The sequence below is a fragment of the Salarias fasciatus genome, chromosome 14 (assembly GCF_902148845.1).
Source record: "Salarias fasciatus chromosome 14, fSalaFa1.1, whole genome shotgun sequence".
Lineage (NCBI taxonomy): Eukaryota > Metazoa > Chordata > Actinopteri > Blenniiformes > Blenniidae > Salarias > Salarias fasciatus.
Window position 1 is genome coordinate 7073674 of NC_043758.1, and position 14503 is coordinate 7088176.

Below are 14503 nucleotides of genomic sequence, written 5' to 3' on the forward strand. Positions count from 1 at the left end.
GCTTTTGGAAAAGGCTTGATGGAATGAACAGAGATGTGAAGATGGAGCTGTCGTTATCCAGATAATGCTGTAATCAAACCTACGTAATGTCTCTAGTCCTGCCTCCACTCCCTCTGAGTTTCTGTGATGAAGCCATTTGTATCCAATGAGCTTATAAAATATTCATCGTCTCAGTCAAGGTAATGCCGGCCGAGAAGAGTGAGGAGGAGCAGATGGAAAGAGAGAGAGAGAGAGAGAGAGAGGGTGAGAGAGAGTAAGAATGTGTTGACATATCTGCACTTTGCAAGTATTATACTGTATACGCTGTGACCAAATCATCACTTCCTAACCTACACTGGAATAATCTGCTAAACTGAGAATGATTCAACAGGACATGTAATCAGAAATGAGATGTTTTTGACCATAACCAGACAGCAGGGGGTGCCAAACACAGAAAAAGATGATGGGGAAAAGTGGCGTGCAGGCCAAGAGGCAATGTCAGACTGAGAATGAAGGAGGCACCAGAGACTGGAAGACAGAAAGGAGGAGAGAAAAAGAGTGAGTTCTGAACAGAGACTGAAGTGAGCTGAAGGAGTAGATGATGCAGAGGCCTTATTCAGCGGGTGACACATTCAATCTGTGTGAATCGATACATAAATGAGAGATTTATGAGCCGGTGGGACGGCTGGGGATCGGGGAAGAAAGAAAAGGAAAAGGTGCAAAAACAAAAAAATGAGACTGTGATCAAGGACAAAAAATGAAGGTGGAACAGAAAGAAAACCTAAAAGAGCAAGAAGTGGAAGAAAATTAGATCTGGTACTTGAATTAATCGGGGTTTACGTTGAAATACTCGACCCAGCGAGCAGCAGAAAGCTGCTCTGACGCTCCAGCCGACTAACATCAGCAGTGTGTTTATGACAGCAGGAAACATTTAGCAGTCACGCTTCCCCATGTACACATGCTTTCACAGAGGAGAAAACACATGTGTTTAGACTGAGCGGGAGGGAAACGCAGCATCCAGATGATACAAACACGGACGGAACATACAATCTCCTCGTAGAGGGTCTGAGATCAATACACACACAAACACACACACAGCCAGACAACAGCAGGTGTTGACAATGTGACTCACAGACCTCGGATTTGCGCATATTTTCTTTGGTGTCTTCGATCTTCAGCTCCAGATCTAGTCTGCCCTGCTCCGTGGGGGGCAAGCCGTGGCTCTCACACTCCTCCAGCGACTGAAAACAACAACACACGCGAAAAAACAAAGCTTCAGAACAAACATAAAACCAGCGTGTTTCCAAATCTACCTCACTTTTAGTTCTAAAGTTGGTATTTACGGGATGTGTGTGTGTGTGTGTGTGTGTGTGTGTGTGTATGTGTGTGTGTGTGATGTCCTTCTTACTCTCTTGCAGTGAATGATATTCTTGTGCTCTCTCGCCACTCTGGTTGCCCACTTCCTGGCCTCCTTGTTCAGACTGTGCTCCTCTGTCGTCCCCGACTCCGACTCCAGCTGACGACTCTAATGCACACACACACACACAAACACACACGCGCACACAGCAGGAAGACATGCATAAGTGCAGTGCAGGTGACAACATCCCAAGGTGTGTGTGAGATGCTAAAACCGCTAATTAAACATTGAAACGGATATGTGTGACAGTGACTGTTTCACATAACGATTGCAGCGACCGCTGAACTGTTTCACTGTTGGCATTTTAAGAACTGCGTGCAACGACTGTGTGTGAAAACACACACACTCGACGTGCGCAAACATGGACGAGTGTCTTTGGGAATCAAAATATAAAACCTCTCACTAAGTATTTCAGTTTGTAGAAGCAGTTTTTAGGGTTATAGTTAAGTTAATATTAGGGTAAGGCAGAGCCGTGATGAACAGCATAGTGTGACACATTTTAACTATGTGGTAAATTGTCTTCATATATTAAATATCTTCTTTAACCATCACTTACCACAGCCAGATATAGCAAAATTTAGTTCTAAATTAAGTTTCTTTGTGGCTTTCTTTTCAATGTTTCATTTACTATTGAAAAAGTATCCAAAGGAAAAAAAAATAATAAAAAAAAACTGGTTATGGAAACAAGGAGAAAGAATATTTGCTTTGCAGCTTTGAATTCAGTTTTTGTTTTCTTTTTAGTAATCGTGAATATGGACCATACAGGGATAAAGTAACAAATCTCTCTAAAAGAATTACTTCACTACCTCCATTATAATGTCATGAGAGAAACAGAGATTCCCATAGTTTCATAACAAAAGCACAAAGTCAAAACAAAAGACACAATATTTTAATAGCGTCTTTTCGTGCATGGAATATCTATTAATTATATGTGGAATTAGTAACAATAGGGGATGAATCTGGTTAAGTATAGGCGTGAAACAAAGAGTATTACACAGGAGATCAAGAGCTTAATTACATCCAGGAGAAGGAGACTCGCAGGGAGAAAAAAAAAAAAAATATTAAAACACCGGCTTCAACACAGCATATGACGGAAGCAGATCTGCTAATTTATGTCCTGATAAAATATTGAAATAAATTCAAGATAGTGACATGGCATCTTAAATGGGGAAATTTTTAACTTTAGTACATAAATATGCCTTTTTTTTCCTTTACATGTAACATTTAAATGAGCTCCTGTGACGCCGCTGGCTTAGATTTTCATACTGTGATGCAGTTTTATGTTGATTAGGAAATCATGCTGGTAAGTAGCAAAAAAAAAATATGTAGCTTGTCAAATGATGGTCCAATAAAGAACTACCATTTTAAAAGAAATCATGGGAAGTAAAATCTCACTTTTCTGGGTGAATATAGAGTGAATGTTCAGGTCAAAAAGGCACAGTGCATGTTTAGGCTGTTTGCTTAAGACACTAATTAGACTTCTACATGTTTTTTCACATTAAAAGATATTCCTGAGAGGATTTATTAATCAAAAGGAAAAAATGTCATCCTGATTAGATGAAAATCAGAAATATTAGAAATATTATATCTTTAAAGTCTGGAACTTTTACATTTTGCTTATTACAATATTTGAATTTTTCCTAATAAAACAAATCTACATTTCCACCCTCCACTTATTTCTTCTTTCCCATTTAAAATCCACTGGTACAGACTGGCAGCTCTTCGTCGTCTTTGTTTTGTTGGCGCTTCCTTTCATATTACTGTTAAATAAACCTGTCTGCAGTGGTTTGAACTTGTGATGTCTGATGAAGCCGCCGGTGTCTGCTCTGATGCGAGTTTGTTTAATTTCACATGAGGATCTCTCTCTCTCTCTCTCTCTCTCTCTCGCTCTCTTTGCCTCCGCAGCTCGCGGAGACGTACCGCTGCCTTGGCTGAGATCATAAATCACCTTGAACAACACCTGTATCAGACTTTAGTCGAGGCAGCAGTATTTCCATGTAAAGTGTTTAAATTGATTTTTGAAAGCAGCTGGAGCTTTCGACCGGGAGGTGTGAGCACAGCCAGGAGCAGACTGTCTCCTGAATGTGGCAAATACCTGAACATTATCATACATGCCAGCATATGTTTATTACTGGCAGAAAAGGAGGAATACATTAACTTGTATAGCTGAAATTCTGCTTAGGAACCAGATCACTATGCATGTATTTGGTATTAGATTCAGTATTTGCTTGAAATTTAACTTATTCGCATTAATTATGTGGCACAGTCATGCTGTGATGGTTTAGTAAGAAGGAACACAGTAGGAAATAAGAAAAACAAAAAAAAATACGGCAAACAGAAAAACAAGACAACTGCAGAGGAGGTCATTCTCTCTCCAGTGACCTTATAATGGACCTGAAACACAAAATGAATGAGCAAATAAAAATCACACAGACACCACCGAAAAGTGTGGGAGGGCGCCGATAGCCTACGGATTTGTTTTTCAAGGGTTGCAACATCGATGAATCATCTTTTGTTGGGACTGCGATGCTCGCCAACACATGTGCGACGGCGTTACAGTGCAGGGAGGCTGCTGCCGTAACAGCGGCGTTCAGCCATCCAGCAAACGCAGCTATCTTGTTTCATTATGGAGAGGCGACCACACAATACCGAGCGGGAGAGCTTTTAGAGTAATAATGGGGCAACAAACAGAATTAGCTGAGACAGCCGCCGCTATTAACTTTCTAAGAAGGATGGCTCGATCCCGCAGTGCGGCCGATTGCAGCTGCTCAGGTAATGGCAGGTGGGAGAGAAAAGTCGACTTCATGAGGTAGAAAATGAAAGACAGTGAAAGATACGTGTTTTATATTCTCCCTGGTTTGCTGTGTGGTGTTTGTGTCGTCGTCCCTTTTCATGCCTCGCACCGGTAATGATCACGGTGTCGGGTGTAACTGGAGTCACGCCTCTGCTGTTTTGCTGAAGCGTGCAGCAGTCGCGGTCACGTCACTGACCAATAATTACAACGTATCGCAACAGGGTCCACTATAATTAAGCAGAAGTGGAAAAATATCATTAAAGGCGGAATGCTTCCATGTTATCAGGTGCACACTCTTATTTGGCAGGATCAGAATCCTGTAATGCCACGAAACACACAGGAAGGGCGAAAACGTGTGGAGTTGTTGGTGTCAACTGATGATAATAATCGATCACTGAAGGCAGAAAGGTGCCAAATGTGGGCCAAAAGTTAAGGCTTCTTTAATATTTTACCCTCTCCTTCTTAAAGTCCCCTGTGTAAAAAGCTTTTGTGTTGAACCCAGTCAGACACGCTGTAATGTTACTTTTTGTGCCGGGATGAAAAGGTTATTCTAGCTGACTTCAACTCACAGTTTAAGTTACAGAAGTAGACACTTCTTCCCACAGCAGTTTATGTACTCAGTCAGCCGCTTTACAATGAGCGCCATTTAATAAATTTCTACTAAATCCTTCTGATCTCCAGATTTTTTTTTATTCTTACTTATGTACTGATTTTGAGAATTATGACGATGAATATATAATATCTGGGATTTCCTGAGTGCCTCATTGCACTTCCAGGCAGCAGATCCATTTGCAGTGTGTTAAAGCTTATGTGCAATTAAACTCGAGGAAAAAAAAGGCTGCAAACACCAAGAGCAATTAATTATCTTATACGGTAATCTGAATATAAAGTAATGTTGGCATTACAGGCAGGGATGTAGCAGGTTCACTTTGCTCAATGGGTTGAAGACTACAATTTGGAAACTGAATAAAAGTATCAGCTCTGAAACCATTCGACAGCAGGCGTCGAATGGTTTCAGAGCTGATACTTTTATCGATAACGGGAAACGCCATTACAGTATGAAGATCGAACTTGCATGACAGCCTCAGAGTTTTTCAGTTTATGATCAAGCCGCTGTTACCAAGACAGATCAATTCGGAGTGAGTGGAGAGGATGGTCTGTGTTGGGAATGGTGATGGGAATGCTAACAACGGTTCAGAACTACCTGTGCCAGGGTCATTCTCATGGCACTGACGGGCGACGGCTCAATGTCCACCAACTGCTGCACCGAACTCAGAGTCTGGCACACGCACAGACAGGCAGACGGGCGGGCAGCCGCGGACCCACACATCCCAGAGCAGCACACACACACACACACACAGGCAAACACAGGGGCGGGTTAAGTGGGGGGGGGGAGAAAGTGGAGGGAAAAGTGTTAGCAAGGGCCCAACGTACAGCAAGACAAAAGGAAGGAATAGATCATCGTTACACACAAAGTGTTAAAAGTACCAGAGAAGTGGAAAGGCGTTCGAGAGGCAAGAAAAAAAAAAAGGAGAGAGAGAGAACTGGCTGGAACATGGTGAGAAGAATGGCGGAAAGAGAAAGAGAGAGAGAAACAGAAAGAGAATCATAGAAACAAGAGAGCACAATATGACTCACACACAGGAAGAAAGGACTGCTACTCCATAAAGGAATTAGGAACAGTGTCCAGTGAGACTATTTCTTTTTTTTCAAGCCGGCATTAGTTAACAAGCCCCCTGAGGGAGAAGACGGCATGACTCCCACTGCTGCTGCGCCATCCTCGTTTGACAATCGTCTTAAATATTTGTAACGTTCAGCAACAAATTAAACGGAATATCAGATGATTCTTATGTAAAAGATAAAACCACACAAAGACGGGAAGAAAACAAGTTCCCAATGGACACTGATTTGGTGTTGATTAAAATTAGAACACAGAGCTGATTCATGCTTCTGTCACACTGTCAGAAGACACTCATTAGCTGGACAACTCCATCTTGAGATGTTTACATGGAGGAACCTCCAAACGATCCAAAAGTCTCTCAGAAGAATAACAATAATCAAGTTTGGCTGTCTGGTTTTTGATTTGGCAAGTCTCTCAGATCCACACGTGGTCGGACTCGATAAAATTCTGAGACTGCAGATGTCTGCGTGGAGCTGCGAGTCTCACCGTGTCACATTCGCTGGGCTGGAACTGAAAGTCGTGTGCTTTATGAAACACTGGATTCTCCTGCATGAACAACTGCTGGTTGAACTCTTGGATTATCTGAGAAAAAAAAAAAAAAACAGACGGAGAGAGTTAATCCAATGCATTTATTCACAGGAGTATCAAGACAGTGGATTTGGATGGTTATTTAGCTGGATGCTCTTCCTGCCACAACAGGGATTTGAACCTGTGTTCCCCACACTCAGAGCTAACTCTGAACTCCATGCAGCACCGATACAATTTATTTATGCAGTCTTTATCCAAATCAGTGTTACAAACGGTATTAGGACAAGCATAAAACAAAATTTAGTTGTAAAATTTAGTTGTAGTTAGCACAGAAATAACCAAAAACAGCAAAAAATTTAACAAGTGAAACATATAAAATGATAAGAACAGAGCAAGACTGGTAGAATTTATAGTCGGGAAATGAAGAAGGAAATATTAGAGTCTAAACCACAGCAACAAAGAAGAAACCTGCATTTCACGATCAAATAAAAGCAGAGGTTCTCAATGAAAATGAGTTTATAAAAGGGAGGTACTGAATGACGAAGCTATTAGGAGCTCCACTTAAACTGCAAAACGCTCGGTCTGCTCTTTAATGCGTGCAGTGGGGGCTGTCAGCAGGGCACTTATGGAGCGCCTAAGGTTTTGACAGGTCTGTGTGGGTGAACCCGCTCTGGTAAATATTCTCCGTGCCAGCCTCATGCAGAGCTTCAACAGTAAAAACTAAAACCAAAAAAAAGGAGTCCTGAGAACAATTTACAGGTGGTGGAAGGATTGTAAAATCAGCCAAATGAGTTCTATTTTCTCTGTTTATGTTAAATTTCGTGCTTATATAGAGTCTGAACTACTTCATGAGAGTTTACTGCCACAGTAAAACTTAAAAAAATCTAATCATCTCCTAAACTGGTCACTCTATGATGAACATTTGTTTAGTCACTGTGATGCAGGTTGTGACTTTACTCCCTTCAATTATTTCAACAGTGTCTATGATAACATTCATACTTGGACGTTAATCCTCGCCACACGTGACTCACCCTGGTGGACTTGTCCAGAAGAAACTGGAAGGTGTTGTGTGTCGCCTGGGACGCCTCGAGCTCAGTGCGACACAGAGCTACCAGGTAGTCTTTCACGTGCTCGTAGATTCTGCCATCCAAAGCCTGGAGGACACACAGAGAGAAGGAACAAGGGCTACAGTCAAACAAGGATTAAATCAACCTAAGTCCATAATCCTTGATAACAAAGTGGAGAGTACAAGGGAATTAGCAGGAGACACCAAGAATGAGACAGGCAAGACAGGGAACAAGGGTCAAACAGAAGATGAATAAAGCTTCAGAGATATGCTACTTCTTTTTAATTCAGTCAGACATGATGTTTTACTACAAGCACAACAGTCTCCAACATCTTCACAAATTCAGTTGCTAAAACACTAAATCCTGTTCTCTGAAGCACAGCCCCATTGGTCTAAACTCATTTTATGAATAAAACTCTTCTTTCTGGCCAAACTTTAAACACTGTTCAAGAACTCGTCCGCTCTTTCAGTCTGAATGCGTTTAGCTCTCCGTCGCTAAACATATTTCACAGAGTGATACGTCTGTTCAGCTAAACTGGAAACACGGGCAGCGAAGAGTGAAAACTATTTGCAATGCTCTAAAAGAAAAAGATGAACGTCGATAGACTTTTCTTATGATATCATTTTGTTGTGTCGTAAATGTTTCAATGTGGTGTTTAACAACAGCTCTGTGGTCAATATATTTGCATTTGCTGTATGAAATAAAAATATAGTTTCAATGAAGGGTAACTGGTTGTGGGTCGATAGTTTGATTCCAAAAGAAAAAGATGAGTAAACCTGTTGGGTGAACAGGTTAATGGAATCCGTAGCCGCTAATCAACTCAAAAGCTCAATTCACACAGTAGGAGGAAAAGTTGCTGAGAGAAAGAAGAGGCAGGAGAGTCAAGAAAGAAACAAGCAGATGTTTTCATCTGACAGCTTTGATGCACCGATATGAAGATATCTTAATGAAGTACGCCGTCCAAATGAGCAGCCATTCTGTGGGGAGCTGCGAGGACGCTGCCAAGCTGTGGACTCCACTGCCAGAGAGGGAGAGAGAGAGGCTAACGCAGAGGAGAGGAGAGAGAGGAGAGGAGAGGAGGAAGAAGAGCATCTCGAACGGTATGAGACGTATCAGTGGCTATGTGCAAAAATATCGAGAGAAAGACGGGAAAAAAAATGACTGGATTGAAGATGTGTGTGTGTGTGTGTGTGTGTGTGTGTGTGTGTGTGTGTGTGTGTGTGTGTGTGATAAGTGTTCTTTGGATGGTGTTCATACAGCTGTAAGGGAAGGTGACGGGGTTCATATTCCAATTCAACAAAACACAGAGACCGCAGATACACACACACACACACACACACACACACACACACACACACACACACACACACACACACACACACACACACACACACACACACACACACACACACACACACACACACACACACACACACACACACGCACACTCAGACACAAAGCCAAAGCACTTCACAGCAGCTCTCTCTCCCCATCCTGCAGACGGCTCACGAGACACAGGATCCTTTCAGCTCCTCACTAACTGTCTGATAGCTTCACAAACACATGCAAAAAACAGGCTTTTTAAAAAAATAACTCTTTGAATAAACATGCAAATCCAGTAAAAACCCACAAATGTGGCATTTTCAGTCATACGAACACACACACAAACTTAGAAAACAATGGGATATTGACAAGGAAATTATGTCATGAAGGCTGGGTTGCTGGCTGACTTCACCCGAAATGTTCCCTCATCGCTCTGGTCATTTCCTCCTCCCCCTTTCTTCCCTTCCTCCCCTCCTCTTTTCGTCCATTTAGGGTAGTGTTGAGATGAAGTGAGTCAGCTCCCAGAAAAAGCCCCGTCTGCACACCAGGGCCAGTGGGCGTGTGTGTGTTTTTCTAGTGTGTGTTTGGGTTGAATGACTGCATCGGGGCGAACAACAAGTACAGCACCGTCTACCAGACAGGGCAACAGAAGAGTGAGTGTGTGTGTGTGTGTGCGTGTGTGTGTCTGGTCGGGTCTTTTGAAGATGGACCGTGATAACGGCGCTGGGTGCTGACAGCAGAGGGAGACGTGGAGCAGTCTGTTAGGACAGGCAGTCAGTAACGCTCACATACCGGGCAGAAGTTATTACCACGGCGTGTATCACTTCTCAGGCCAGTCAGAATTTATGGAGTCCAGTTTTGATCTCAACAAGGTTCTCAATTCCACGTCTCCTCATCCATCAGCCCCAGAAAAGCGTTCCATCGCTCTTCATCACCTCTTGCACGGATCGTCCTCTCTATGGTTCAACATTACCAAGAGATGGCCTCTCTTGGTCACGGATGGGAGCTTTGCTGCTGTGGAAAATGCTCTGTTCCACTTCTGAAATGTGAATTTAGTGTTCTGTACTCTGACTTGTCCATGATGTCCACGGTAAAGCATGCAGCATTTCAGCTTTTGGTAAAAATGAACGTTGTGCAATGGAAGATTCCGAAAAGCACATAGTGCTTCTTAGTAATATTGCAAAACTCTCTCAAACGGTGAATAGACTGAAGAGGTTTTTTGTAATGCAGATTTTGGCCCCGCTGCTTGGGAGTGCTCTTATCACTGACTTCCAGGTGAAGACCTGCATGCACCACAAAATAAAACTGCAGAGGAGGGAGAGGGGACAAACAGCTTGCCTCCCTCTAGCGATGTCCCTCATTCTCCTCGTGTGCATGTGTATATGTGCACATTTCCCTGCAGTCCTGTCCTCCTGTCACAAGGCGCAAAGGATCTATTATTCAGAGCGGCCTCATACTATAGATGCACCAGCATGCTGAAAGCAGGGATGGCAAAATCACAAAAAGCAACAAAAAAGAAGAAAAGGGCAGAGCAGAAACCAGCTTTTCTGACGGTTAAATAACAGCACAGCAATTAAGAATATATGAGCGTCGCCAATGCGTGACTTTAAGATTTGTTTTCAGCTGAGATGAAGCAAAAGTTGCATAAAAATAATAAAAAGAAAAGCTGAAGAAAAGGAAGGACAGGAAGTTTGTTCACCCCCATCAGCTTATCAAGATGATTGTGCACAAATCTGCCGTCTGAGCAGAAATAAGAGATTTAATGTTGTTTTAACAACTCATACATACAGCTCAGCTTCAGTGTTGACCGTGACATGAAGTTACTCTGGTCTCGTGAATGAAATGCAGCATAATGCTTTAAATATACGTCTAGACCTGAAACGCTACATCCTGTTTTTCTGAGGAAATGACGCCATTGTAAGTAAAGCCATGTTATTTTCATTCCGATCTCAAATTTTTTTCAGGTACAGTGAAGAAATAAACTTGCTGGATTTAAGCAATCTGACACGAAACTCCACTCCAGCTATGGCAGAGCTCGACGACAGCCAGCCAAACGTTCTGATCTGATCAGTACCTGCGAGACGAGCACAGAGCGGTCGGGGCAGTTAATCACTCCCGCCTCGGACACTATGCACTGAATGAAGCTGAATTCGTTCCAATGCCTTAAAATCAGGGTTCTACATCTCAGAAATTAAGCCAGACCTTGGCTCAAAATGTAACCGTGAACACCAGGCTTTACGTCACACTAAACAGACAAAATAAAAAAAAAGTAAGAATAGTGGAAACTTAGCTGTTGTAATGGACAGGATGTGATTTGCCAGGTGAATCATATTTACTGCGGGGTTAAAATTATTTCCATCCTCAGAAAAGCTACTTCACCAGCAGACCAGACAAAACACACAAAATTAGCATATTTCACAATCCATTACCTATTTACAGTTTATGCATTCATGTTCACTAAAATATTTTAAAACAAGACTGAAGTTTGTATTTTGGTGTAATTGACACAATATGACTTATTAGTGCGTTCTTTTATTGCTCTTATGTTTTTACATACACAACCAGAAGATTGTACCAGGCCTAGATAACACAGAGGATATTGTCACTGACAACACTGCAAATGAGACTGTTTAACTGGCTAAATGTGTTTAGTTAATATGAAATTCACAATGGCCCTGGATGTCGCTCACAGTTCAGCAATCAAGACGGGGTAAAAAGCTTTAACTGCTTTTTACCCCTTTTTGTCTTCTGTCCTCCTGCATTTCATTCAACACTTTTCTTTCCCCCAATCTCTTGCTAAGAGTAGACATCGGGACGGCTCATTTTGTAGGATTGTTCTCCGCATAAGCCTGCTTTAACTCACAAATCCCTTGAAGACCCAAAACTGTGAAATCATCACTTTTTAAGTATGTTATTTCCCTTCCAAGGATCCGTCTGAAGCTGAATGGAAGTCTGACTGTGTGCACCCATGAAAGGAAGTCATTTTATCCTAAATTGAGCTTTAATTCAAAGGCACTGAATTTAAATTTTGGAACCAGAAGATGTTTCCTTATTCCTAAAAAGAAAAAGAAAAAAAAAAATCCTCCTGGGTATTACAAGATTGACTCTTTTTTTCCTACTCAAAGAAAATGTTGGCAGAAACTAGTCCTCCGCTTCCATTTCTTACCGACTTACTGTGAGAGGAGATTTGTGGATTCCTTCTGATACATACCTGTATGCAGTGCAGCAGATCTGTGTGGTAGTAGCGGTCATGGTGAGCGTTTGCAGCAGCTAGCGTTAGCAGGTAGTCGTTCCTCGCTTGCGTCGCCTTAGAATTACAGTCGCTTCTTTTTGCTTTTAACTGCAACAAGGAGGAGACAGACCGGCCGTGTTAGTCTAAAGAGACTGGAGTGTTCAGCTTTGCTTCCTGAGCGCACAGGAACAACAAAGTGAAGGAGCTCCTTTAACTCCTGAATCATGTTCAGGACGATCAGAACGCCGTACTTAAAGAGCAAATTGGGCTTTTGTGACTTTGAAGGTGAGGCGGTCTTACCTTGACGCTTGCTTTCTGTAAACTAATTCTTGACTGAAAAAGTCCCAATTTTGACCTGGAAAAAACAGAAAAAATGCATTGATCTTATTTTGCGTAAGTGCATCATTATTTAAAATTAATTAAATGACCAAAACTTTATTTCCACTGTGAACCGAAAATGATGCAAAGAGTGGTCACAGTGAACATCAGTTTCACAGGCGTTAAACCATTTTGCCATGTGTTTTACACACACACAAAAAGAACAATTCCTGGAGAGAACCTTTGCACAGTTATCTAAACAACGATATATGATGAAGAGGACAAATCAGCTTCCATGGAACAGAATCTGTGATCTCTCACCCCTGATTCAGACCAGGCATCATAAACTGGCTCTGCCCTGCACAGAGGTTGCAATAAATCTCAGCCTGATCCCGCCGTGGTGATTTATATCAATTGTGACATTGGAAAGACCCTCTGGATAAAAGTGACTGAGTGGGCCTGCACATGTTTGTGTGTGTTTGAGCCTGTCCTTATTGCTTTACGATGCAGAAAGGCAGGCCCTGCATACTGTCTTTTACCACACACACACACACACACACACACACACACACACACACACACACACAGGGGGAAGTCGCTTAACCACAAGATTGATACACCTCTGATTAAGCAACACTGCTCTACAGACCAAATGCTGTTAAGAATATGAAGCATGTGTTTTGTCTCATACATTCAAGCCCTTTTCCAGCGACGGTGACTAAAGTCTCGCCATTTTTTTCTCTGCAAAATGCGCATGAGGGTGATGCGGTAATTTACATCGCTGTGATTTCCTACTGAGTGATCGGGAACAGAAAAGAGTTGACTGGCCAATCAATGTGAGCGCTAACCAGAGCCGAGTGTGCAACCAAGTGAAAATGTCACCATAGCTACTGCTACCTGGGGATGGAGCGCAAAGCAGCACTCATCAGCGGCGGCTCAAACTCTGGAACTAATTGTGAGACTGCAAAGCTGCAAACGCTGATTTCTCAAAACAGAAACAGCTCACACATTTCATCAGTGTGAACAGCAAAGGTAAAACAAGTGAAGATTTTCCAGATATTTGGAAATTAAAGCATTTAATTTAACACCTAACCTGTGTAGTGTGAGGGAGTGCTCATCCTCCAACACTCTGAAAACCCCCAGTTCGAATAATTACAAGATCTTGGCAAAATTCTTTAGGAGATTGAATCACACATACAGATGTCTGTGGAGTTAGGCTCAACTATTAATACGAACGAGTTAAAAGTGAAGACATAGGTTCCCTAAGGGAAAATGGTGAAGTTTTCTTTCTTTCTGCGATGAAACACGCTTTAATAGCAGAAACGAAACGCCAGATGATTATCATTCGACTGATCCTAATTTATCAATGGATGACATCAACCCTGCAGGGATTTATTCAAATTTTATTTAAACGATTCTGATATTTAAAATGTGATTATCTACATCTAGATTACAAAAATGAACACATCATTTACATAATGTGCTTGACAAAGTCAGTTTTATCTCTCGGCAGTTTTTTTATTAAGTGGAATAGAATGTTTGTTGCTTCAAATGAAAAAAAAAAAAATCAAGAATTGTCTCGTATTGTGTATTCACTTTTGTTTACACCTGTAAATCCCTTCCAGTGCACACACACACACACACACACGCACACGCACAAGTGCCTTGGCAGACTCACTTGGCTTCTATGTCGGCCTTCTCTCGTACAGCGTGGGCGACCTGCTCACAGTCGTAGTATTTTTTCTTGGCTTTGGCCAATTCCTTCACCGACTCCTGCAGCTCTGCCTGAATGCCACTTAGCTGATCGATGGTCTGCGAGGAGAAACGGGAAAGCAGAGAGAAATGGAAGAGCTCACCGACATGAGTCACGCAAACATGGTGCGTGTCTACGGAGAAACGCCGCTGAACGGGAGAGCGAACCGAGACAACCCCGACTCTCCACGCACGTCAGGCTCTCACCTTTTTGAGCTGCTGCTCCTTGTAGAGACGAACGGTCTTGGCAGGCTCTGATACTTGACACTTGTAGTTGTCGCACACGTTGAGCCTGGACTGGCTGACCTGCACCGTACCTTCCAAGTATGACCGCCACACTGCGTATACATTCCTGATTGGAGAGTGAAAACAGAAAATGTGTGAAGGTTTCTGCTTCTCTGCAAGTGAAACT

The 14503-nt window shown here is 42.3% G+C and overlaps 1 protein-coding gene across 2 annotated transcripts in view; it reads right to left on the reverse strand.

Annotated features, from left to right (window-relative positions):
- fchsd2 (FCH and double SH3 domains 2) overlaps positions 1 to 14503 on the reverse strand; it is a 59183-nt gene that overhangs the window by 16532 nt on the left and 28148 nt on the right. The window contains exons 5-13 of one of the 2 annotated variants that reach the window (XM_030108555.1): positions 14299 to 14443; positions 14018 to 14151; positions 12322 to 12376; positions 12001 to 12129; positions 7431 to 7553; positions 6358 to 6453; positions 5395 to 5469; positions 1388 to 1504; positions 1116 to 1220 (exon numbers count right to left, since the gene is read on the reverse strand). In XM_030108555.1, coding sequence (XP_029964415.1) covers positions 1116 to 1220; positions 1388 to 1504; positions 5395 to 5469; positions 6358 to 6453; positions 7431 to 7553; positions 12001 to 12129; positions 12322 to 12376; positions 14018 to 14151; positions 14299 to 14443 — 979 coding nt within the window. The remainder of the gene's footprint in view (positions 1 to 1115; positions 1221 to 1387; positions 1505 to 5394; positions 5470 to 6357; positions 6454 to 7430; positions 7554 to 12000; positions 12130 to 12321; positions 12377 to 14017; positions 14152 to 14298; positions 14444 to 14503) is intronic. The other variant, XM_030108556.1, reaches the window with a different exon arrangement.